Consider the following 26,904-nt stretch of genomic DNA (forward strand, 5'->3'; position numbering starts at 1 on the left):
TTCATTCTTCTGTATGTGGATATTCAGTTGTCTTATCGTCATTTGTTGAAAAGACTATTTTCTCTTCCTTTCTTGACACCTTTTCCTTTTTGGCACTCTTCTACAAAATCAGTTGACCTCAAATTAACGGTTTATTTCTAGACTCTTAAATCTGCTTATTCCTTTGACCTATATATATGTCTGTCCTTCCGTCAGTATCACACTGTCTTGGTTACTGTAGCTTTGTAATAAGTTTTGACATTAAACAAACAAAAAACCAAAACCCACTGCCATCAAGTCGGTTCTGACTCATAGTGACCTTATAGGACAGAGTAGAACTGCCCCATAGAGTTTTGAAGGAGTGCCTGGTGGATTTGAACTGCCGGACTTTTGGTTAACAGCAGTAGCTCTTAACCACTACGCCACCAGGGTTTCCTTAGTTTTGACATTGGGAGGTATTAATCCTTCAACTTTGTTCTTCTTTTTAAAGATTATTTTGGTTTTGCTATGTACCTTGCATTTCCATATAACTCTTAGAATGAGCTTCCCAGTTTATCCCCCAAAAAGAAGGCAAATAGGATTTTGATAGGGATTGTGTTGAATCTGTAACTTGGAAAGTATTGCTAATACTAAAATTTTGAATCAGTGAACACAGAGTATCTTTCCATCTATTTAAGCCTCTTTTAATAGGTTTCAATGATGTTTTGTTATTTTTAGTGAACAAGTCTTACATTTTTTTGTTAAATTTATTTCTAAATATTTTACTCTTTTTGATGCTAGTGAAAATGGAATTGTGTTCTTGATTTTATTTTTTACATAATTCATTGTTAGTATATAGAAATATAATTGATTTTTGTATAGTCATCTTGTATCCTCCAGCCTTGTTGAACTTGTTTATATTCTAACTTTTTGTGTGTGTGTAGATTCCTTAGAATTTCTCTATACGGTGAAACCTGTGAGAGTCAGAACTGGACAGGACTGCCTTTTTTTTCCAGGTCTCACAAATTTTTCACCTTTAACATGGAGCAGTCTTACCACTTTTCTGTTGCTTGACTTAGTGGAAAATATTTGAATTTTCCTCTTGTGATAGGTTTCCACCTTACATAGGTTCTTGCTTTTGTAGATTTTACTGTACAAGACCATGTCATGTGTGAATAGTAATTGCTTTACTTAGTTCTTTCCAAGCTGATGCCTTTCATTTCTATTCTTACCTAATTGCCCTGGCTGTCACCTCTAGTACAGTATTAAATAGAAGTGTCAAGAATAGGTATTCTTGTCTTATTCCTGATCCTAGGGAGAAAGCTTTCAGATTTTCACTGTTAAGTATGTTGTTAGCTGTGGCTTTTTATAGATGACCTATATCAAGTTGATGAAGTTCCCTTCTAGGCCTAGTTTTTTGAGTATTTTTATGATGAAAGGGTGAGGAATTTTGTCAATTTTTTTTTTTTTAATTCTTTTGATATGGTCATATGTCTTTTTTCCTTTATTCTTTTCAGATGTGCTTGTCTTATTTAGTGCTCCTGTAACAGAAATACAAGTGGATGGCTTTAACAAAGAGAAATTTATTCACTCAGAGTCTAGGAGCCTAGAATTCCAAATGCAGGGTGCCAGCTCCAGGGGAAGGCTTTGTCTGTCAGCTCTGAGGGGAAGGTCCTTGTCATCAGTCTCCCCAAGTAGAGGAGCTTCTCAGCATAGGGGCCTTGGGTCCAAGAATATGGTATTCTCACGGCTGTTGTTTCTTGGTGGTATAAAGTTCCCGTGTCTCTGTCCTTGCTTCTCTATTTTATATCTCAAAAGAGATTGACTTAAAGTACAACCTAATCTTATAGACTGAGTTCTGTTCATTAACATAACTGCCTCTAGTCCTGCCTCATTAACATCATAGAGGCAGGATTTATAGCACATAGGAAAATCACATCAGATGACCTAAAAAGGTGGACACCATACTGGGAATCACGGCCTAGCCAAGCTGACATACAATTTTAGGGGGACACAGTTCAATCCATAACATTCTACCCTTTGGCCCCCCAATACTCACATCCTTGCCACATGTAAAACAAATACGATTCACCCCGTGATATCATAAGGAAGGTCTTAATTCAACTCCAAATTCAAAACCCAAAATTCCTCTTCATCTGTGAAATCTAGAATACAAGTTATCTGCTTCTAAAGTACAATGGTGGAACAGACACAAAGTAGGTATTTCAATTACGAAAGGGAAAAATTGGTGGGAAAGAAGAGGTAACCGGCACCAAGCAAGTCAGCAGAATGCATATTACATTAGCATGAAGGCTTGAAAATAATCTTCTGTTCTCTGAGGACATTTAGACGATGGCCCTGCCCTCCAGACTCTAGGTATTGGCCACACTTTCCAGATTCTGAGTAGAGGTCCCTTGTTCCTGGTCTTCAGTTCCACCTTCCAGGCCCACTGGAATGGCACCTCTGCTCCCTGGGCTTTAGGTGGCCCCATTCACTAGTCCATCTGAGTGGTGACTCCACCCTTTGAGACCGAGGCAGTTTTGCTTCCTGTGTTGTTTCTTCAGCATCTATTTCCTGGTTCCTTGGCCTTTTGGTCCCTCAGGCCTAACCGCCCGTGTCTGTCCTACTGGGGCAAGTGTTCCAAAGCTTTTAGCTCCACCAGTAAGTGCCTGGAGGTACCCCACTCTGCCAGTAAGCTTCGACCAGAAGGCACTCAGTTCTCTTGCTGCATGAGTTGGCAAGCCTAGCTCCACTGATAAGTGCTCCCACCTGGAAGCCTCCTGTGCAAAGGCACTCAGCTCTCTCGTTCCGTGGGCGGCTCCAGTGCTGTGTCGCACTGGTCTTCTGGTTTTGCTGCTGCTGCTTCTCTGCTGCTGCCGCTTCTCTGCTGCTGCCGCTTCTCTGCTGCTGCCGCTTCTCTGCTGCTGCCATTCCTCTTATGCAGCTGTTTCCCTGCTGCTGCTTCTCACCATCTGCGTTGTCTCCAGTGTAACAGCTTTCTTCACTTCCGAGTCCTCACCGAAATTGTCTTTGATGTTCATAATTACACCAACGGTCTCTTCAAGGCAATCTTAAAACTCTTCCAGCTTCTATCCATTCAGTTTCAAAACCACTTCCACATTGTAGGTATCTCTAGAGCAGCATCCCACTGTCTTGGTACCAAATTCTGTCGTAGTTATCTAGTGCTGGCATAACAGAAATACCACAAGTAGATAGCTTTAACAAAGAGAAGTTTATTCTCTCACAGTCTAGGAGGCCAGAAGTCCAAATTCAGGGTGCCAGCTCTAGGGGAAGGCTTTCTCTCTCTATCAGCTCTAGGGGAAGGTCCTTGTCATGAATTTTCCCGTCAAGGAGCTTCTCAGTGCAGGGGCCTTGGGTCCAAGTATATGGTATTCTCCTGGCTCTTGTTTCTTGATGATATGAGGTCCCCTGTCTCTGTGCTCACTCATTTCTCTCTTTTATATCTCAAAAGAGATTGACTTAAAGCACAACCTAATCTTGTAGATTGAGTTCTGCCTTATTAACATAACTGCTTCTAATCCTGCCTCATAAGGATCATAGAGGCAGGATTTACAACACATAGGAAAATCACATTGGATAACAAAAAGGATGGATAATCACACAATTCTGGGAATCATGGCCTAGCCTAGTTGACAGAGTTTTGGGGGGTCACAGTTGTCCATAATAGTGTTGTATTACATTGACTTATTTCTTGTATTTTAAAACTTTTGCATTCCTGGGATAAATCCCACTTGATCATGATATAAAATCTTTTTAATATGTTGCTGGATTCAGTTTGCCAGAGTTTTGTTGAAGATTTTTATGGCCATATTCATAAGGAACATTGGTCTGTATTCTTATGATACCGTTGTCTCATTTTGGAATTAGGATAATACTGGACTCATGGAATGAGTTGAAAAGTGTTCTCTCTTCTGTTTTTTGGATTATTTTGTGAAGGATTGGTGTTAATACTTTAAATACTTGGTAGTATTCACCAGGGAAACTGGGCCTGGGCTTTTCCTTGTGGAGAGTTTTTTGATTACTAATTAAATCTGTTTGTTTTAGGTCTATTTATATTTTCTATTTTTTCTTGAGTCAGTTTCAGTAGTTTGTATCTTTCTAGAAAGTTGTCCATTTCCTCTAGTTTATGTCATTTGTTGGCACAAAGTATTCCCTTATAATCCTTTTTATATCTGTAAATTTGGTAGTAATATCTTCTCCTTCATTCCTGATTTAGTAATTTGACTTTTCTCCCTCTTTTTTTTCTAGCTAAAGGTTTGTCAATTTTGTTGATCTTTTCAAGGAATCAGTTTTTGGCTTTGTTGATTTCATCTATTGTTTTTCTATTCTCTGTCTTATTTATTTTCACCCTTAGCTTTATGGTTTCCTTCCTTCTGTTTGCTTTGGGTTTAATTTGCTCTTTCATTTTTTCAAGGTGAAAGATTAGGTTATTGATTTGAGATCTTAGGTTATTGATTCCCCTCTGAGCTGCTTTAGCTATATTCCATAAGTTTTAGTAAGTTGTGTTTTTGCTTATCTCAAAGTGTTTTATAATTTCCTTTGTGATTTCTTCTTATTTTAATCCTTCGTCATCACTTGTATGATTTCCGCCCTTTTAAATTTATTGAGATTTATTTTGTGGCCTAATTTATGGTCTATTTTGAAGACTGTTGCCTGTGCAATTGAGAACAATGTGTATTCTGTTCTTGTTGGGTGGAGGGCTCTATAAATATCTGTTAGTTCTAGTTGGTCTATGAGGTTGTCCAAGTCATCATTTCCTTGTTGATACTCTTTCTAGCTGTTTTATCCGTTATTGAAAGGGGGGTATTGAAGTCTTCAACTATTATTGCTGAATTATCTGTTTCTCCCTTCAATTCTGTGAATTTTTGCTTCACAGAATTGTTTTGCAGGTCTGTGTTTATATGTGTATATTTTTATAATTATTATTTCTTATTGATGGATTGACTCTTACATTATTATTAAATGTCTTTTGTCGCTAATAACAATTTTAGTCTTAAAGTTTATATTTTCTGATACTAGTATAACCTCTCCAGCTCTCCCTTCATTATCATTTGCATGGTGTATCATTTTCCATCCTTTTACTTTAAGCCTATGTGTGTCTTTGAATCTACAGCATGTCTCTTGTAGGCAGCATATGGTTGAATCGTATTTTTTTAATCTGTTTTATCAAACATTGCTTTTTGATTGAAGTGTTTAATTCATTTATATTTAATGTGTTTACTGTGATAAGGTAGGATTTATGTCTGCCATTTTGCTATTTGTTTTTATATGTCTTAGATCTTTTTGTTCCTCTGTTCCTCCGTTAGTGCATTCTTTTTGTGAAATAGGTATTGTCTAATGTACCATTTTAATTCCTTTATCATTTATTTATTTATTTTTTATTTTCTTAGTGGTTGTCCTGGGAAATACAATTAACACCTTAACTTATAACAGGCTAGTTGAGACTATACCAATTTAATTTTAATAGCATAGGAAAGCTTTTGCTCCCCTATAGCTCCATTCCTTCCCCCTTCTTTGTGCTATTATTGTCATATTAATTGCATCTCTATACATTTTAAGCCCATCAACAGTTTTATAATTATTGCTTTATACAGTTGTTTTTTAAATGAGATAGAAGAAAATAAGAGTTATAAACAAAACATACTATCTTTTTTATTTACCTACGTGGTTACCTTTACCTGTGCTATTTATTTCTTCATATAGGTTTGATTTACTGTCTAATGTCCTTTCATTTCAGCCTGAAACACTCCTTTTATTACTTCTTGTAGAGCAAGTCTGGTAGTAATGAATATCTTAATTTCTCCTCTGTTTTTGAAGGACAGTTTTCCTGGATATTGAATTCATGGTTGACAGTCTTTCTTTTTCAGCATTTGAATATGTTTTTCCAGTGCCTTCCAACTTCCAGGATTTCTGATGAGAAATCATCTGTTTATCTCATTCAGAATACTTTTATGTGACAAGTAGCTTCTCGCTCACTGCTTTCAAGATTCTTTGTCTCTGATTTTTGACAGTTTTATTATGATCTTTCTAGGTATGGACATTTTTGCATTTCTTCAACATTGTAATACAAAACAAGAAGTTCATTGAGCTTCCTGGATGTGTTTAATGTTTTTTTTAATAAAATTTGGGAACTGTTCAGCCATTATTTCTTCAAATATCCTTTCCATTCCTTTTCCTTTCTCTTCTCCTTCTGGGACTCCCATTATGTATATGTTGGTATACTTAATGGTGTCCTACAAGTCTCTGAAGTTTGTTCATTTTTCTTCATTCTTTTCCTTCTATTCCTCAAACTATATAATCTTAATTGATTCATCTTCAGGTTTGTTAATTCTGCCTTCTGCCAGCTCTGATTTGCTGTTGAGCTCTTCAAATTAATTTTTCATTTAAGTTACACTTTCAACTCTAGAATTTCTATTTGTTTGTTGTAATTTGTATCCATATTGATATTCTCTATTTGATGAGATGTTCACATACTTTCTTTTAGTTCTTTAGTCATGGTTTCTTTTTTTTTTTGAACATATTTGTAATAGCTGATTTAAAATCTTTGTCTACTAAGTCCAATGTCTGAGCTTCCTCAGGGACCATTTCTACTGATGTTTTTTTCCCCTGTGTATGTTCCATACTTTTCTGTTTCTTTGCATGTCTCCTAATCTTTTGTTGAAAACTGGACATTTTAAATAATATAAGTCGACAACTCTAGAAGTCAGATTCCTCCTTTCCCCAGGATTTGTTGTTGTTGCTCCTGTTGGTTTGTTTAGTAATTTTCCTGAACTAATTCCCTAAGTCTTTATTCTTTGTGTGGCCAGTGAAGTGTCTGGTAGGTTAGCTTTGTGATCAGCTAATGATTTGACAGAGATTTCTTTAAATGTCTTAATAGGTCCCCCAGCCTTTGCTGAGGGACTGTGTGTGTGTTTTGGAGTATGGCTTCAGTGCTCCAGCAGGCCGTTTACAGCTGTGCCTTAGGCTTCATTTCTTCCTTGTACAGAGCATCAAATCAGCCAGTGGTGAGGTATTAGGGCTTTCTCAGTTCTTTCCTGGGCACGCACACTAGCCCTGCGTATATGTGTGTGCCTTTCTTGGTTCTCAGAACTATACCAGATTTTCTCAAAGCCCTCTGTGTTAACTCTTATTCCCTAACTTTTTCTTTTAAATTTTTTGTGAGCTTCTTGCTTGCCCCAACTGTTATTGCTACCTCAGGCAGACGCAACATTAAACAGCTGCCGATGATTTTTTTTGACTAACGCCCCTGGGAGCAGGCTGTTTGCAGTGAATGAACTCTGAGTCAAGCCAAATCAAGACAAGCTTGTGAGTAGGGGTTTCCAGGAGATTGCCAGATAGGTCAAATAATGACAGTTCTTTGGAGATGGAACTTTTGGGGAACTCCAAACCTATTCGGTACTCTTTCACCCCTCAGTCATTGGTAGGCTTCTAGTTCTCACGGCTACCATATTTGTGAGTCTATTGGATTTCAAGGCTACTCTGGAGCTGGGAGAAGAGGAATGGGAATAAGGCAAGTTAAAATGTCATAAAACTGACTGTTCTCACCAAGATTCAGCTGACTTTCTTGAGTAAATACTTCTCAGATTATTGCAAGCCTTTGGTTAATTTCCAGAGGTCTTGAAAAGTTGATTTGACAGTTTTTGCCAGTATTCTCATTGCTTTTATGGAGGAGTGATTTTTAGAATCCATTTTGAAAGTACTCATCTTCCCCATTTGTCATTATCATTTTAAAAATCTTAGACATGTAACACAACTTCTTGTCTTCTGTTATTTCTTTTGAAAGATAATATCTATCTTAGGCTTTTTGATCAGTAAATGTTTATTTGGTGCTTATTAAACCAACAAAAAACCAAACGCACTGCTGTTGAGGCGATTCTGACTCATAGCGACCCTACAGAACAGGGTAGAACTGGCCCATAGGGTTTCCAAGGAGCGCCTGGTGGATTCGAACCGCCGACCTCTTGGTTAGCAGCCATAGTACTTAAGTACTATGCCACCAGGGTTTCCTGGTGCTTATTATGACATTGCAGAAAAGCACATATTAATTAGTTCATTTTTGTCTTTATATTTCTGTGTCAAGTCATCATTTTTTTATTCAGCATTTTTTGAGCATTACTCTGTTCCACCAATTCTGCCGGCTACTGGGGAAGAGAGATAGGACATGGTCCCTGTTTCAAGGACCTCCCAGTTTAGTGGTGAACATTAAGCATAATAAATGTTATAATAGAAATATTTACACGAGGCTGTAGAAGTTTCATCTTTGTATATATCCTCAGGATGCGGCACACCATCATTTTTCACTTGCAATATTGCAGTAGCGTCACCATCATCATCATCATGTTATTATTTTTGGCCCCCCCATCATATGCTGACATTGTACCCTCTTTTGCATTCACAATTTTTATCACAGAATTTGTATATTTGTAACTATATATTTATGTTTGTATTTTTTTAGTCCGTATCTAACTAGAATATAATCTCTATGAAGTGAAAACCTGTGTATTTTTGTCTAGAGTATATTCTCCTAATAAATATTATATAAACAATTTTTTATAGATTATAAATTGATCAGCTATATGTTATATAAATTATATGAATATAAATAATAAATATTCATAAATGTATTAATCAGTGACTAGAAGGCACTCAGGCAAAATATATATTGATCTGAAGTTAGCTGAAAGGGTGCCCAAATCTACCATGCAGCAATGCTTCAACAAATGTGAAGTAGCACGTGTTAGTCAGACAAATGAAAAGGGGTGGGATATTCTAGGGTAGCAATAGTAATAGTATGTGGAAAGTCCCAGAAGATTGAGAAAACGAGATTTAGGGGAGTAGTTCTTATACTTCTTGACTTTTTGTACTGCTTTACACTCTAAAAAATTATTGAGGACTCCAAAGGATTTTTTGTGTAACGTAGGTTATATCTACCAATATTTACTCTCTCTCTCTCTCTATGTATACACACACCAAACCCATTGCTGTTGAGTCGGTTACAACCCACAGTGACCCTACAGGACAGAGTAGAACTGCCCCATAGAGTTTCCAAGGAGTGGCTGGTGAATTTGAACTGCCGACCTTTTTGGTTAGCGTCCAAGCTCTTAACCACTGCCAGAAATTAAAACTGAAAAATTTTTTAAAATCTGTTTTTTAAAAATAAAAAATAATAAACCCATTACATGTTAATCTAAATAACATCTTTTATGCAAAATAATTAAATTTTCCAAAACAAAAAAGATGAAAAAATGGCGATATTTTACATTTTTGCAAATCCCCTTACTGTCTGGCTTAATCAAAGGCAACAGCTACCTTCCCATGTTTACTTTTTCATTCAGTATGTTGTAATAGTTGAAGTCTGTAAAAAAAATCTGGCCTCGCTCAGATATGTGGTTGGAAAAGAGAGGACTATTTTAATAGCCTTTAAGATAATTGTGGATATTTTTCTTTAACATTACACTTATGATTAACATGTTAGTTGTGATATCAAATCAGAAAACATACCAGTGAATGTCAGTCCTTTATTACATTAAAATCCATGGGTCTACCTTGCATCCTGAATGTATCTTTTACCTCTGTGTGCTTCCGTAATATCATACATTGGTCATTTGGAAAATATGATAATACATTTCATTATACAATATAAAAAAAAATCACCAATCTAATCAGAAAAGTCTTTTGAGTATTGAGAATTTGTCAAGACTGAAGGTGTTGGATACAGTTATTTAAAATTCTGAATTTTTGCTTGAAAGCTTGAATCTTGTCACTGACAAAAAATACCATCCGTTGGTTTCCTTGAAGTAAGAGGCTCACTTTGTTCATTTTCATGAAAACGGCAGCCTAATACCCAAGTCTGAATAACCATATTATTCAAGACTAGAGATTAATTAACCTGCCCAAGGTCACATAGCTAGTAAGTGGCAGAGCTAGAACTAGAGACCGTGTCTTTCTGATTCTGCTATGCCTTATTTCCCCATGTCTAAATTATTTAGGACTTGCCAGAGCATATTCTTACAATAGTGTATTGTGGTGTTTTTCCTAGAGAGCATGAATGGTTTAAACAAGATTTGCCCACTTACTTATTTCCTGAAGACCCCTCCTATGATGCTAACGTCATTGATGATGAGGCTGTGAAAGAAGTGTGTGAAAAATTTGAGTGTACAGAATCAGAAGTAATGAACAGTTTATATAGCGGTGACCCTCAAGACCAGCTTGCAGTGGCTTACCATCTTGTCATTGACAATCGGAGAATAATGAACCAAGCCAGTGAGTTCTACCTCGCCTCTAGTCCCCCAACTGGTTCGTTTATGGATGATAGTGCCATGCATATTCCCCCAGGACTGAAACCTCATCCAGAAAGGATGCCACCTCTTATAGCAGACAGCCCCAAAGCAAGATGCCCATTGGACGCGCTGAATACGACAAAGCCCAAACCTTTAGCTGTGAAAAAAGCCAAGTGGCATCTTGGAATTCGAAGTCAGAGCAAACCTTATGACATTATGGCTGAAGTTTACCGAGCTATGAAGCAGCTGGATTTTGAATGGAAGGTAGGAAATTGTAGTGCGTTAAGATCATATGTAGAAACCATTTACCATATATAGTGAGCTGTTGAACTGCCGAGGTGAGTACTGAGGTCAGTAAAAAGTTGTTTTTAATTTAGATATGAATTTAGTTGTCTTGATACTTCTGGCTGATAAATCCCATTGTTCCTAATAATACACTGTGTTCATTCAAAACAAAAGAATGAACCTCCATAAGGATGAAAAGCTGATGATGTTGTGGACCTATTTTGAATTATAAAATAGCATTCCTGTCCAAGAAACAGTAATCAGCTTGAAATCACCTGAGAAAATAGCCCATGCATCATCGCAATAAAAAGTCCTGAGTCTTCACAGATAATATGCTTTCATGTTCTCTCTTTTTTAAATGAAGTTTGTTTGTTTGCTTGTTTTTTTGGTGACGGTGACAACTAGTAGTCAATACAAATTATATCATCGGAACATGTTAATTCAGTCAACAAATACTTCTCTAGGCTGAGAAAAACTCTTATTTGACTGGTGCTTTTATACTTAGTTATAGCATATTTTTCTTACCGTCAGCCCACATTTTCTTTTTTTTAAAAAAAATTAGTACTTAATTTAAATTCTATTTGAACATATGTGGGAGGGAAAGCATTTTTTCATTTCAGATGCCCCCTTCCCTCTTGTTCCTTTTTTGTGGACTGTGAACTTTTTTTTTTAAAACTAATTTGTTAGATGTTTTGAAAACTCAGAATCATCATTATCTGTGCTACTGTTTTCCCATCTGTAAAAGATAAATAATATCTACCTCACAGCATTATGGTGATACTTAAATTTTGTGACAGTACCTGTTATAGTGCCTGATGCAAGCCATTAGCATTTTAGTTCCATTGTATTCTTTCTACTCCATATTTAATAGGTGAAGGTGTCCAAGCAGAGGCTGGACAACCAAAATTATTAGTGATGTTTTAGAGTAGAAGTATATCTGGAATGAATGTTAGACAGTATATAACCTCTAAATTTCCTTTAAATTTTAATTGCTTACACTAAAAGGGAAACCCTGGTGGCATAGTAGTTAAGAGCTACAGCTGCTAACCAAAAGGTCAGCAGTTTGAATCTACTAGGTGCTCCTTGGAAACTCTATGGGGCAATTCTACTCTGTCCTATAGGGTTGCTGTGAGTTGGAATTGACTCGACAGCAGTGGGTTTGGTTTTTGGTTTTGGATACACTAAAAGTGCTGTAGTATTGGGGATTAAACAAATTCTGGAGTGAACTGTTTTTGGTTACCATTGAGCCAGCCCCCAACTCATTGGCTGATTTTTGGAAGTAGAACACCAGGCCTTTCTTCCTACTACATCTTAGTCTAGAAGCTCCAGTGAAACCTGTTCAGCGTCATAGCAGCTGACAGATCTCCACTGACGGATGGTAGCTGCACATGAGGTGCATTAGTGGGGAACTGAACCCAGATCTCCCCCAATGGAAGGCGAGAATTCTACCACTGAACCATCAATGCCTCCAAAGTAAACTACTCATTTGAAAAAAAAATCATTCAGGAATTCTTTCCCTACTCCCAACCCTCAGTTATTTATTTATTTTTTTTCCGTTCTGTGCAATAAGAAAAGAAACATTTTGTTATTTTTATTGTTTTTTCCTAAAAGAGTATTTCTCATTTTAGGTGGTGAATGCATATCATCTTCGTGTAAGAAGAAAGAATCCGGTGACTGGCAACTATGTGAAAATGAGCTTACAGCTTTACCTGGTTGACAACAGAAGCTATCTTTTGGATTTTAAAAGCATCGATGGTAAGAAGCTATGCAGGCATGAGCTTCGAAAAGATAAACCTTGGCATCAGTTGATAAGATCTTAAAATCATTTCAAAGACATGGTAGGTCTTCTATCCTAGTTTTTAAATACCTAGATTTAACCAAAATATAAGTGAAATGAAAAGAACCGAAGACACAGGGAATATAATTTACCCCAAAGAAGTGCTTCTTTGGCATAAAAAAGTCATTTGAAGTGTTAACAGCGGAGAAAAAGTAAGGAACAATAGGGATGCAACTTGTATCTAAAATTAGCTGATGCCTTCAGGCTGTTTGTACCATTTCTGCATTCATATTCTCTTACTGTTAGCATCGTTAATACCTAAACTTCTACCTCCTAAACATCCCTCATCTCGGTGGCCCAAAGTGACCTGGGATTTGGGTTGGACTTAGGTACTTACAGTAATTTAGGAGCCACAGGAGTCAGGGAAAGTGGCCAGGCCCAGGTATTTAATGTGTACCAAGAGTCAAACCTGGGTCAAACAACTATGATGATGCAGTTCAGAGGCCCGAGCAGGATAAAAACAGAATGAACCAAGGGTCGGGTGCTGGATAGGCAAGAGTGGAAATGAATTTAGACTTAGGAAACTTGTTTTAAACAGAACATTTAAATTTTATTTTTGAACTGCCATCAGTTATAACAGTGTTTACATGTTCCCATACTACTTTCATTAAAATGACCTAGGGTTCTGATTAAAATGCAGATTTTTGGGAACAATCCCAGACCTACCAAAATATAATCTCTGGAGATGGTTTCTGGGAAATTTGGAGTCTTCATTTCTAACAAGATCCATCCCCACCCCCCTAGGCAATTCCAGTGTGTAGTGAAGTTTTGGAGCCACTTGCTAGTATGTTTGTGGCAGGTAGTGATTGTATAGTGGTTAGTACTTTTCGCTGGGGCTGCAGCAGCCTGTTTGAATCTGAGTCACAGCAGTATCTGGTGCTTGTTTCATGGAGCCCTGGTGGTGCAGTGGTTAAGAGCTATAGTGAGCTACGGCTGCTAACCAAAAGGTCAGCAGTTCAAATCCACCATCGGCTCCTTAGAAACCCTGTGGGTCAGTTCTGCTCTGTCCTGTAGGGTAGCTATGAGTCAGAATCAACTTGACAGCAATGGGTTTGATTTTTGGTTTGGTAAGATGGTAGCTTTTGTTTTTATCATAATTTTTTTCGTTGATACACAGCAAGAAAATAAGCAGCCAAGGATGTGCTTTCTTCTTCAAGGTTTGATTTCAAGGTTAATGACCAGTACTATGTTGAGAAAGATTTAGGGCCACATTTTGGCTGTGTGGAAATGTGATTGATGAGTGTTGTCAGCCATGATTGCAGGAGGGAAGAGGTATTGCCACTCCTGCTCCTCAAATACTGAAATGGTGACATTGATTATAAAGTGGCTCCAACTCAGATATATTTACTACTTCATATTCTGGATATAGCAGTTTCATAGAGGTGCTGGAGCTAATAAACCTTTCATAAAATTGTTTTTTGGTCCATTTCAGATGAAGTGATGGAACAGAGGTCTGGTTCCTCAACACCTCAGCGTTCCTGTTCTGCTGCTGGCTTACATAGACCAAGGTCAAGTTTTGATTCCACAACTGCAGAGAGCCATTCACTTTCTGGCTCTTTCACTGGTTCCCCCAGTGGGAGCACACTGTCTTCAGTTCCACCTCGCCTGGGCAGTCACACCATGGATTTTTTTGAAATGTGTGCCAGTCTGATCACTACTTTAGCCCGTTGACAACGTCTCTAGTCTCTGTCTTTCTGTTATTGCACTGTGAAAATCAGATATATTCTTGAAATTATTATCTTACTCACTACTGGATATCACATACTCTGCAATACTAATTGAGAGACACAAATATCTCTAGGGGACAGTCAATGCCATTGAAATAACTGAAAACAAAAAATTGTGACATTTTATTTACCTGTTGAAATCTGTAATTCTCGTTTGCCTATGATAACTTCACATAGGCAGCTTCTTTAAGACGTGAACAATAATGCAGATTATTGTTAATTTAAAATTGTGAATTCACTACAGTATGATTAACACACCTTCAATGATGACCCATCTCAATCTGAGGGTTTGGCAACACCCCCTTGCTTTGTTGTTTGATATAGGTAAATCCAGTTTATTTTCTAAAATTCAGCAGGCTTTAAGCTATGTTTATGCCCTAGTTCTCTTGCATAAGGTAAAAAAATAAAGCAACCATTAGTAAGATAGTATTTAAAGGTTGAAATCTTAAAAGACCTCGGAATTTCTGAAGCTGAGTTCTTCTAGCAGTTGTTGCAAATGCTGCCTAATGTTCAGTGGCAGGACTGTGGTCCTTTAAAAGGTAACCACAATTTCCAAGTTCCTTAGAAACAGCTGTAACTAACTCAGGGCTTTGAGATCTCCCTGAACAATGTATTGGAACATCTGGAGTTGCAACAAGTTTTGTCTTTTCTATAAAGTCACATGCCTTCAAAACCTACCTTTCTCAAATTCTTTTTGATTCTATTTAATTTTGCACTTCAACAAGAAGGATAAAATGTTTAAATGAAACAAAGCAAAAATAGCAATAGTCTCTTAAAAGAGAACTCTTATCTTTGTTCTCTTACTGAGTGTGCATGTTTATGTGTTTGTGGGGAGTGTTAGGGTTCTCTTGCATCCCACAGTGCTAATTCTTTATTTGAAGCTTAAGTTTGTTCTTGCAACTCCCCAGATGCCCAGCCTTCCTTCGTCACCATTGTTTTTGTTCATTGTCTGTTCCTCGGGTGGTTAAGTGATTCAGCTTTTCAATCTTCTCTTGTTCCCCTTCCTTGTTCTCTGTCGTGGTGGTTGCTGATCGTTCAACTTGAAAACACTGTTCTCACCCTGAGGGCTTTCGTGTCCTTCCAAAGCTTGATAGGCTGTGACCTTCACTGTTGAACCTGATAGGGCAGGGAAGCCTTAGAACATTTAAAAAAAAATTCTCTTGAATAATTATATGTGTGGTTTACATATATACATATATGTATTCACACATCAGTGCTTTTAAAGGAAAAGCAAACAGGTTTTTGTTTGATTTGCTTTGTACAGGTCATTTTTAAGGTTTAAAAAAACTATATACAGCAGAGTAGATAATAGCTAATTGATTATTTTTTGTTTTAGTAAAAATATTTAATTTTTAAATTATGTGTAATTTATGTAATTTGTATTTATTAATTTGTTTTGTTTAATATAGTTAACAATCACATTCACCAGAGTTACCTAGAGAAGATTAAGCACTTGAAAGCGAAAAGTGACATTGGCTTGACAGGTTTATCTTTGCCAAAAATAATGTATTTTCTACCAAGAAGCAAATGAGAATGTTAGACCAAATTTCTCCTGTGTTTATTTGTGGAAGACAAGTATTTTTATCCTTAAATAGTTTTTAAATGAAGAGTTTGCATTATGCCACATACATCATATTGTTTTGTAGAACTTTTAAAAAATGGTGTTAAATAACTTGTAAGTCCAGCTTGTTAATATCAAATTGGAAAGAATCCTTGTTTGTCAATTTGGGAAAGAGGATAGAGGTTGCGGTTTGAGATGTTTTAATTTTAACCTTTGAAAGATTGCCATCTAGTGGCATCCAGGGGTACTTTTGAGTGGTTTTCTTTTGGTTGGGGGGTTTGCTTTGTTTTGTTTTAAATAGGGGTAAGCAGTCCTGTCCCCATGAATCATGAGTTGGAATTGACTCAATGACAACCAAATATGACAATAACAACAAGAAGCAGTCCTGCTGGAGCCCCTTGGTGGCGCATACAGTTAAGCGATCCACTGCTAGCCAAAAGGTTGGTGCTTCAAACCCATCCAGAGGCGCCCTGGAAGGCAGACATGGTGATCTGCTTCCCAAAGGTCACACAGAACCTTGAAAACCCTATGGAGCAGCTCTGCTCTGCTCTGCACACATGGGGTCTCCATGAGTTGGAGTTGGCTCGATGGGGACTAACAACAACAGGCAGTCCTGCGGCGTTAGTCTGATGTGCATTACAGATATGGCATAATTTTGGTTTCTCCAAATGTATAAATGCCTCTCTTGGGAAAAATAGGGCCACTTCATAATATTTGCCTATGAATGGGATGACCTGAGAAGTAAGGAATTAATCTGATTTCTTATCCCAAGGACAACATCCACAATTTTGAAGGTGGAGAATAAGCAGGATGGAATCCAGTGGCATTTTAGCTTCATTAGTCTAATAAATCAGGTATTAGAAACTTGATCATATCAAAATTACTTTTTATGTGGATGAGTATTATATAAATCATATCATCCACAGCCTAATAGTTACCTGTTGAATCTTAGGAAAACTAACGGTCTCAGTTTTGTTTCTTTGTATGTTAAAGTTTTTAAAGCACAGCCATTCTGTAAATCTAGATGGTACAAGAAATTGGTTTGTAGAGATTTCAGAAGGTTCAGTCCAGTACATTAGGAACTTTTCGTTGCTAATGGGTACCGAGAGGGAAAGAATCAGTTGCCAACTCAAAATCACTTCCTACGTTTCAGTCTTGTAAACTGGTTAATTGCAGATGTGGGCAGATAGATTTGGAACAGTTTATCCAGTGAAGGTTCTGGAAGAGAGCATCTATTATTAGGTTATAGACAAGACCTTGGCTGTGTCAGGGAAATGGGCTCCATTTGGTTCTAGAATAGCATTTCCCAAAGTGTGTTGTGCAAGATGCTCTGCAAAAAAAAAAAAATCCGTTCAGTAAGTTTGGAAAATGCTACATGCCACACTCCTCCTCGAGGATGACAATGTATATGAACAGTAGGGGCTTTGAGAAGTCATTCCATGAAAACAAAACTGTTTGACTTTGTTTAACCCTGCCCTTCCCAAATTGGTTTAACCATAAAAACTTCTTTTTTTTTTTAAATTTAATATCCCATGGGAAAAGGCAAATTGGGAAAAAATATTTTTAGGAAAATCGTTGTCCCAGGTTGCCATAATTAGAGAAGTAAAGAATGAAATTAAGATAGCACTTCCTTTGTTTTCCTTTATCGGTTGTTGCAGAGAATCTGGTTCAAGGTCAATATCATTTCATTTTAACCTGAGGACATGTTCATCTTGAACATGTGTTAGACTACGTAGAATTTTATATGTTTGTAGCTTGTTTCATAACACCTTGATTTACTTAATCAGGTGGTGGTGGCATTGTTTGGGAAACTTTATTCTGTGTGTGTATTAATGGATGACTGAAAAACTTTAAACAAGATTACCTGTAAGAAGGAATAAGGAGCTAGTGATTCATGCTTATGGCTCTATGGGTAATGGATATACCATTGACTGACTTTCAGAATTTGTACAGTCAGTGAACATTTTCTAAATTTTTTTTATATGGGACACTATTTAGATCTAATTCCTATCATCCTTTAATGTAGCAACAGACTGCATCTCAAATTGAACATGCAAGGATGGAGATAAGCAAACTGTTGGCTGCTTTCTGTTTTGTTTTGGTCAACAAACCTTTTAATTGACACTTTTATAACCCTTCATATTTGCATTCCTTGATACTAGCCAGTTACAAAGAGAATCTAGAATCCTAAACTAACCAGAAATAATAGTGTGTCTAATGTCAGGGAGTTCGTAGAACAGACAGTTCTCCATTTTCTGCAGATAGATTTTCCATGACAGTTACATGATTCTGGGCTTGCTTTCTCTTATTTCCTAGCCAGTTTATACTCAAGGAATACAAATTTAGATGATATATAATTTAGGAAATAATCATAGACAACTATAACAGATTTTTTGACTATTTGGATTTATCTCTAGCCTCTGTTAATATAGAGAGTATACTGAGTTAATACAAGTACCACGTCTTCCATTTATAAACTGTAAAAACTCAGAACATGCCTACCGCAAACACTGCATCTTTGTCTATTCACTGGTTAATAATTTAAATGTTGTTAGTTGCTATGAAATCTTAATGTCTAAATGCTAGTCTACTTCATAGTTCTGTTTGTTTTTAAAGACCCAAACCTTTCAATCTGTCATTTCTTTAGCAGATAGTCACCCTGTGACTTTTTAAATAGGGAATGTAATTTCAATAGTTCTCAGAAATCTTTATTAAAAACTCTGGATGAGGGGTAAGTGTAATTTGTTGGCAAGTCACATCCAGTGTTGAATCTCATTGTTGTAACCCCTGAAATGGGAAGGATGGATTAAAAGACCTCTGTGATATCTTTAGGAGTCCCTGGGTGGCTCAAGTGGACCCTATATAGGGCAGTTCTACTCTGCATACATGGGGTCACCATGAGTCAGACTAGACTCCATGGCAACTAACAACAACATGGTACTTTTGAACTTTAAAGTTCTGTCTTTTCATATGATTTGTGTTAGTGTTTACTTTTTATATATTTTTAGTTAGAGTTTTTATACTACTGTGAATGCTCTGTTTGGTGAGGCATTTTAAAGGTAAATACTTGAATCTTTCTAAATGCAGCTGCCCTGTGGAATACAAATGGCAAAAAATCATTCAGCAAACCAAGCATGTTAAAATATGATGTCCACTTGGCAGATAATACATAAAGCAAAGCATTACTAATTTGGAGCAATGGACACATTTCATACATTTTTATAGTGATTTTTAGATCCAGAGCTCTTCCATATCTATGAAGTCATTTAAGACATTACAGTAACTTTGTGAGGTAGCCAGAAAAGGTATTTTCACATTTTCCAGATGAGGAAGTGGGATTAGAAAGCTCTTCATAAAGCTCTAATGCTATTTAGGTATTCAGCGGTGATCTCTTTAGCACACCACCCTTCTTGGGAAGAACGGTCTAAATTAATGAAACATCTGAGTAGTTGAGTAATAAAAATATTACAGATATATTACTTTCAAGTCTTAGAGGGATATAAAGTAGTCTTAACTAAATATAGCTTAGTTATTTGAACCACTTGATTGTACTAACTGGGTATAATTATCTGAAACATTAATGATTAGCACATTAATTTTTGTAAGTACTTCTAAGTTATTGAGGGTGCTTAAAAAAACTGAAGAAACTTTTTAGGATATGATTCTTCCCGTAATTTTATTTACATGATTGTTACAGCACAATCTTTTTAAAAAAGGAAACCTAGCCCCAGCCCCTATATAAATTACTATAGTTTTTTACTATGATCTAAATTAAGTTTATCTAAATTGATAATTGTTCATTTTGTATGCATATTATATAACACTTTTCATAGAGTATATTCCTGTTCATGAACTACCTAATTATTATCAGCTTCATATCCCCTAAACCTTATAAAACGTTGCAATATAATTTGTTTGAAGAGCCTTAAAAATTATATAAAACCTTATTTAAACAAGTTGCTAGAATCCTTACTTATAATTATGATGCATTTGATGCCCCTGAGCAGTAGCAGCCTGAAGAACAGGACCCACAGTCTAGACTGGATGGAGTTTTAATTAAACTTCTTCAGCTATAGCCTGATAAGAACCAGGCTGGGTCTAGAAGTTAGCAGACTGTGGACTTGTATTAATTTTGTGAGCCACTGTTAAGGTTTACTGCCAGCCTTGCATACAGTGCCAGTTTGCAGCCATGACTGTGTATGTGAGTTTTGGTAACTATGGTTTGTATCTACAGCAGTTTTGATTTTATGGAAGTAACTCATGATTATTTGGACAAGCAGGGTAGTAAATTCCAATTACATTTAAAGTGCAATTAAGGAAGTCTTAGAGCTCTCTTTCCAGGAAAAAAAGTAAAGTTAGCATGAAAAATTTTTTGAACATACATAGAATTTTGACAGGGTTCACACAGTGTGATTTAAGAAAAAAACTTATTCTAGGTTTACTACTTTGTGTTGATTTAAAATTTTCAGGAGGAACAGGAACATTCTAGCCAAGGAGAATTGTATGGTTAATTTTTGCTGCTAATTTAAGCATGCATTTTTTTTACAGTTACAAGTTCCTTTGAAGTAAGCTTTATTACAAGGAAAGGCCGTTTTTGTAGATAACATTTAACTGAAATGTTTCTACTGTTCTAAAATTCAAAACAAAACAAAACCTTAAATTGTGCCTTCTCTCTTAAATTATAGGGACAGTAATAATTAGTCAAAAACTCTTTGAACTGTATTTTCTCTAGTTGTTTTCTAATTCCCCTCATTTTTCCTTAGATGTGCCCTCAACAAATGATCTAGTTGTTTGCTTTTGCCTGTTTGGCCAGACCTCACCTTATCACTCTCAGAAGTTATTCACAAAATCTATTTTTCTATTTCTTTTATGTTGCTTTACTTTTTAAGTCACCTTGATAAAAGTTTGGTTGCCTTCTTATGTTTTTAAAATGTATGCAATGAATAAGCAATTTTTATATGTCAACCCTTTAAAACATTTGTTAAAGGAAAAAAAAAAGTGCAGAGCTAAGTACAATCTGATTCTCGATTTGGTTGCTGTGACAGCAGCAGGTCACATAACCTCCTTTAGTTTTCTCATCTACAAAATGTGGATAATACTTAACCTACCTCACAGATGTGTGTGAGAAACTGTTTGGAGGGCCCTCTAAGTGCTGGGTTTATCATCCCCATATTTAATTTAAATCTATTCCCTTTTTAAAATATAGATGTCTTTGATATTGACAGGATGAGTATCTTGAATTTTAGGTGTGTCTTAGTGGTACTTTAATATAGTGGTAAAAATGTGTGAGACCACAGCTTCACAAATTATGGCATTCTTATTTTAAGTGACTGCTTTTGGATTTCTTAAAAATGTCAAATATCCAAATATCAAACTTGTCTTTTGCTGCGCAAATATTCTTATTCAGAATTTCTTAAAGTGTTGGCTGAAGCTGCCTTAATGTACCAAAATACAGCTTTCTCTCAAGACTGTTCACAAACCTCTAAGGCTGTACAATGTTTTGAGTGTTTATTGTAAAGTCGTTATAGAACTGTGAACTCTAAACCGTAATGGTGATATTGTTCGAGCAAGTATGGTTGTGTTTTCTATATGCTTAAATATCACACAGTGAATTTTGAGTGCAACAAATAAAACTGAAAGTTGACACCCATTAGGTTATGTCCATGGTAATCATAATATAAGATCTGATATTAATTAATCAAATTTTTTTTTCAAGAGCATCGTGCATTCATTCTTAGTTCATCTTTGGAAAAAAAAAAATCCCATCCATTAGTTGGAGCACTTGATCACATACCTATTTTAAAAACTTATTTTAACTGTTGAAATCAGGGATGACTTTTTATAATTGGCTTCAAGGGGGGGTGGAAAAAAAGACCAGTTTTCCAGTGCTTTTGTGTTTTAATAACCATAAATCCAAATTTAAGTTTTGTTTATGTACTTTTTGTGAGTGTTAAATGATCAATGGGAAGGATCTTTCTTCCACTAACTGTGCAGGAAAGATGTTCTTGAATTACATAGCATTCTGTAGTTACAGGTTCTCCCAGTTACCATTTGCATTCTATGAAACGCATAGGTAATAGACACAAAAGAGAAAAGCAGCTTATCTGATTGTTTATAAGCTTCCCCCCTACAAAAATCAAAGATTCTAATTAATGTGCACGCTCCTTTTGTTTTTAGTCATTAACTTAATATTCCTCAGGCCAACTTCTAGTTACAGAGGAAGCTACAGAAAAAGGATGGCCTATGACTCTTTGGAGATTTCACACCATCTTTGTCCATTTTTTCCTCTTTGTTCCACATTGTAGTTTCTAGCTTTAGCCATTGTATTGGTTTTCTATTGCTATCTTAACAAGTTACTATAAACTTAGCAACTTAACACAAATGTATTATCTTACAGTTTTATAAGTCAGAAGTCCAATGAGCTTTGTTGGTTTTTCTGCTTCGAGTCTCACAAGACTGAAAACCAAAGTGTTGGCAGAGCAGGGGTCTGGGGAAGAATTCACTTCCACGCTTATTCAGATTGTTGGCAGAATTCAGTTCCATGCTGTTGTAGGATTGAGGTCTTGATTTCCCTACTGGTTGTTGGCTGGGATCATGTATAGCTTCTGTGGACCACTTGCATTCCCTGCCCATTGCTCCCTTCATCTGAAAGACTAGGAACAGTGGGTTCATGCTTTGGATCGTGCCTGCCTCTCCCATTTCCACCATATATCTCTCTGACTGGCTGGCTGACTTTCTGCCTTCCTCTTCCACTTTTAAAGGCCCACGTGATTAAACTGGGAACACCCACATCATTTAGGCTAATCTCCCTATTTTAAGGTTGTCTTAGACTGAGTTCTCCAGAGAAAACCAGTGAAGCTGGTTTAGAGAGAGAGACAAATTTATCTGAAGGAAATGGCTGACACGGTTGTAGTGGCTGGCAAGTCCCAAGTCCATAGGTCAGGCATCAGGCTGGAGGCTTTTCCTGACTCATTTAGCTGCAGGGGCTGATGAACCCAAGACTGGCAGATCAGACAGCAAGCTGTTGGCTCACAGGCTGCAGAGGTTGATGAAGTCCAAGAATGGGAGGTGAGCTGCTAGCTGAAGCCCTAAGAACTGGAGGTGAGAAGATGTAGAACCAGATGCAGGAATATCCATTTACATTACTGGAGGCAGGCCACACTCTCAAGGAAACTCCTTTTCAACTGATTGGCTGCTGATAGCAGATCTCATCATGGAGTTGGTTACGTCATTTACATAACTGCTGAATTACATCATCACATAACTGCCAAACTACATCATAACTGCCAAACCACTGAGAATCATAGCCAACTCAAGTTGACACACAACATTAACCATCACAAAGCTCAACAGGGATTAGCAACCTTAATTCTATATGTAAAGTTCCTTTTGTCATGTTGCATAACATATTCACAGGCATAACACCAGGGATGAAGATCATGGAAGCCAAAATCCTGCTTACTACAGCCATAGAATAGGAATGACCTAGAATACCTCAGGCTAATAGAATTTTACAGTAAAGGCTGCTGAGAAAGAGAGCAAGCAAAGCAATGTGGATGTAATCCTCTGTACTTAAAATTCTCACCTTCCATATTCATGTATCTAAAAGCAACTTTTTGAAAATCATTATACTCTAGCCCTCATTGCAAAAAAGTGTATTATCAAAATCAGAATATATAAGTAAAGATTTGAATGTGCTTTATCCAAACTTTTAAGGGAATGGATTTATTTTTGTTAGTGAAAATGTTTCCTTTATTTCCTAAATAGCAAAAGTAATGGATGCTTATTTTAGGAAACTTGAAAAGTACAGGAAGTTTAAAGCTGAGAAGAATCTCATCCATAACTTTGTTACTAAGAGGCAGTCACTTTATGGGATTTTGTCATTATATATTCTTTTTCCCCCCCACTTCCTGTTCTTCCCCATAGAATATACATTTTAAAAGTTCTGAGGACATGCAGGAGAGGGCCTGGTCAAGAGGATGCTGTCATCTTTGCAGTCCTGGTGTTTCATAGAGGTCTCAGAAGGAGAAAGGGAAACCTTTATTGGTGCATGTTAAAGTTATTGGAGGCCTGGCCCATAAATGAGTTTATGAGTGGGTCAGCATTAGTCTCTTAGGGTCAAGTGCCCCTGTATGCTGCCCCTTATCTGACAATGTTATTTTTTCTTACATCTTTTTGTACAAAATTAAAATTTAAATAGAGACTTAAGTCTTTGGGTTTTTAGGAGACAGTAGGCATCTGCTTGGGACATCACTGATGTCTTAGTTATGGTGTTTACCTTAAAAAAAACCTTGCAGATAAATAATGTGAGAAACTTAGTTGGAATGCTGTTATTCAAAAAATGGAAGAAATGTGGCTGATGTTGAGTAGAAACATAACCACATTGAGTATGGATAGGAATACAGTAAGGCCTGAGAAGGAAAGTTCAAATATTTTCCACTAAAATAAGCAATAAAAAGTGGTACGACTGTACCCTATCAAAGGCGGAAAACTTGTAAGACCCAGAAAAACATGGCAGTCCCTTTAGTTTCTGGGTCTCGCTGTAATTATTTTTCCTTAAAATCTTACATCACATCGATAAATAGTGACTAAGTAGTAGTTGTACTGGGCAAATCTGCAAAAGACCTCTTTAAAGTGTTAAAAAGCAAAGATGTCACTCTGAGGACTAAGGTGCGCCTGATCCAAGCCTTGGTATTTTCAATCACCTCATATGCACGTGAAAGCTGGACAGTGAATAAGTAAGACCAAAGAAGGATCGATGCCCTTGAATTATGGTGTTGGTGAAGAATACAGAATATACCACGGACTGCCAGGAGAATGAACAAATCTGTCTTGGAAGAAGAACAGCCAGAATGTTCCTTAGAAGTGAGGATGGCGAGAATTTGTCTCATGTACTTTGGACATGTTATCCCTTTTACTTTGGACATGTTATAAGAAGGGACTATCTTAAATTAAGGCTTAATGCTCGTTTGCCTAGAACATTGCAAATACAACTAGTCTCTCCTCTCTGTAATCTAACCTGTGATATTGCTGTGTTTGTTTCTTTTCTCCCTAAACATCTGGCATTGCCTTCCTACTTAAAACCCTTGAGTGACTCCCTGTCTAGATGAAAAAATCCAAGTTCCTTAGCATAGTATGTGAACTCAGTCACATTCTATCCCAAATTTACCCCATTCCAAACAGTTCTTAAAACTTTCCACTAGACATACCACAGTTTACACTGAACTTCTTCCTAGTCACCATACACAGCATGGATTTTTGCTGTGCCTTGCCTAGCAAATACTTAAAAGACCAAGCTTCAGTGTCACCTTCTCTGTAAAAGCTTTCTGAAGTATCTGGATACTCCATTCATACCTTGCTTATTATAATTATGTTAGTTGTAATCTCTTTACCATCTCCCTCTTTAAACCCAGAACTTTGTAAATACCTTTGATTTCTGAGTGTCTTCTAGAATACACTGTGCTTTTATAGGTAAGTGCCATTTGGAACATGAAAAAGAAGATAAAAGAACCTAGAAGCTTAAAAAATATTTCAAGTAGAAAGGATGAAGGCATGGCACACCCTTCAAAGCCAAAATCACCCTGCTTTAAAGCCCTGGTGGCATAGTGATTCAGAGTTTGCCTTCTAACCAAAACTTCGGCAGTTCGAATCCATCAGCCACTCCTTAGAAACCCTATGTGGCATCCTACTCTGGAAGCCCTGATGGCGTAGTGGTTAAGAGTTATGGCTACTAACCAGAAACTCAGCAGTTTGAATCTACCAGGCACTCCTTGGAAACCACATGGGGCAGTTCTGCTCTGTCCTGTAGGGTTGCTATGAGTTGGAATCAACTCGATGGCAGTGGGTTTGGTTTGGGTTTAAGAACTGAGCAAAATTCTTCAGTTTTTAGTGTTGAAGAAGCCACTTAAAATTTTTAACAACAGTTCAATGTGCATGTAGAATTTATCTCATCATTGTGTATTATTTTTTAAAAATAGAATAAATGTTATTTATAGCTCAGTTTTTTAATTTTTTCTTTACTTTCATGAAAATACATATGAATTCTATTTGAATACCTAGGTGTTCAGGTATTGGCAAAACAGTGGCAATTTTCCTTATTTTGAGTAACAGGATGTTTTAAAGTGATACAGCATATACACTATTTAGATTTTGTTAACTGTAGTTAGGCACTCCTTAAAATGATATTGGATGAATTTAGGAAACTATTTAGCAAACTATTGCCAAAAGAAACCAATGTTGAGCAGCATTTTTTCCTGATACTATTTTTGTGATAAAGCAGGATACTTATTATATGTTGGTTTTTAAAGATTAAGCCATAATTATTTTAAGATTTTATCTTGAATTTGAATATTTAAGAGACTGTAGTTATACTATTTACTGTTCAGAATTGTACCCAATTTAAATGCACAACATCATCTAGAGAAATTCAAACAATAGTGTACTAATATTAGAAGCAAAGCATCTGTACAGCTGACTCGGCGCCATAAGGCATGATTTCTAACTTGGGATATGGCCCATTAAACAAGTGCTTAAATGCTAACACACAGTTTCACATTCTCTAAAACCAGCAGTGAAATAGATATTGAAAAAGGCATTGAAAGATAACCTTTGAGGAGTAAAACCAACATCTAAATGTGGAGGATTTGTTTTTGTTTTTCTCTCCTAAATTTAAAGTGAAAGTTTGCACAGACTTCACCGTCTCGTTTTGGCATTGACACTGAAACTGATGTGAGACAGGACTAAGACCTTAGAACTAGTTCTTACGTGTGAAGCCCATACCGTTTGGTGTTGGTCTTCTTAAGGTGACCAGCCTTGATGCCTGAAAAAGAGAAAAATACACATGCATTTGGAACTATAGGCTAATGGAGTCATGAGTAGGAGCTTTCTGTGGAATTTCTTAGCCTATTTAATGTTTTTATGCTTGTTTAAAATGTTTATAAATATGCTCTGTTGCACCACCAGGGATCCTTCCTTATAAAGCACTGCATATCTAATTTTCAAAATGTTCCATGAATTTCAATAAATTCATTAGTCTTCCCTTGAGACTGACGTATGCAACTATGTATTAAATATTTAGAACCCATGATGTGAAGTATAAAATCAAACCACTTACTTGAAATCTAGATGTTCAATTAGCACATGTCCATCTATAAAAACAAAACTTACTATTACTAATCTGAAAGCTATGGAGAGAATGCTTTAAGTTTTTTTCTTTCTTTTTTTTTTTTTTTTAGC

The 26,904-nt window shown here is 36.6% G+C and overlaps 2 protein-coding genes across 6 annotated transcripts in view; one reads left to right on the plus strand and one right to left on the minus strand.

Moving 5' to 3' along the window:
• PRKAA2 (protein kinase AMP-activated catalytic subunit alpha 2) overlaps positions 1-26,859 on the plus strand; it is a 125,511-nt gene extending 98,652 nt beyond the window's left edge. For 3 of the 5 annotated variants that reach the window (XM_003411055.4, XM_023549552.2, XM_023549551.2), the window contains 3 exons: positions 10,019-10,523; positions 12,173-12,299; positions 13,814-26,859. In XM_003411055.4, coding sequence (XP_003411103.1) covers positions 10,019-10,523; positions 12,173-12,299; positions 13,814-14,052 — 871 coding nt within the window. In that variant the 3' untranslated portion in view covers positions 14,053-26,859. Of the gene's footprint in view, positions 1-10,018; positions 10,524-12,172; positions 12,383-13,813 lie in introns of those variants that run through there. The other 2 variants (XM_023549550.2, XR_002786077.2) reach the window with 2 other exon arrangements.
• Positions 26,430-26,904, minus strand: part of FYB2 (FYN binding protein 2) — a 107,397-nt gene continuing 106,922 nt past the window's right edge. Inside the window, exon 20 of the mRNA XM_064279952.1 lies at positions 26,430-26,488. Coding sequence (XP_064136022.1) covers positions 26,430-26,488 — 59 coding nt within the window. The remainder of the gene's footprint in view (positions 26,489-26,904) is intronic.

This window comes from Loxodonta africana, chromosome 3 (genome assembly GCF_030014295.1).
Source record: "Loxodonta africana isolate mLoxAfr1 chromosome 3, mLoxAfr1.hap2, whole genome shotgun sequence".
NCBI classification, from domain to species: domain Eukaryota; kingdom Metazoa; phylum Chordata; class Mammalia; order Proboscidea; family Elephantidae; genus Loxodonta; species Loxodonta africana.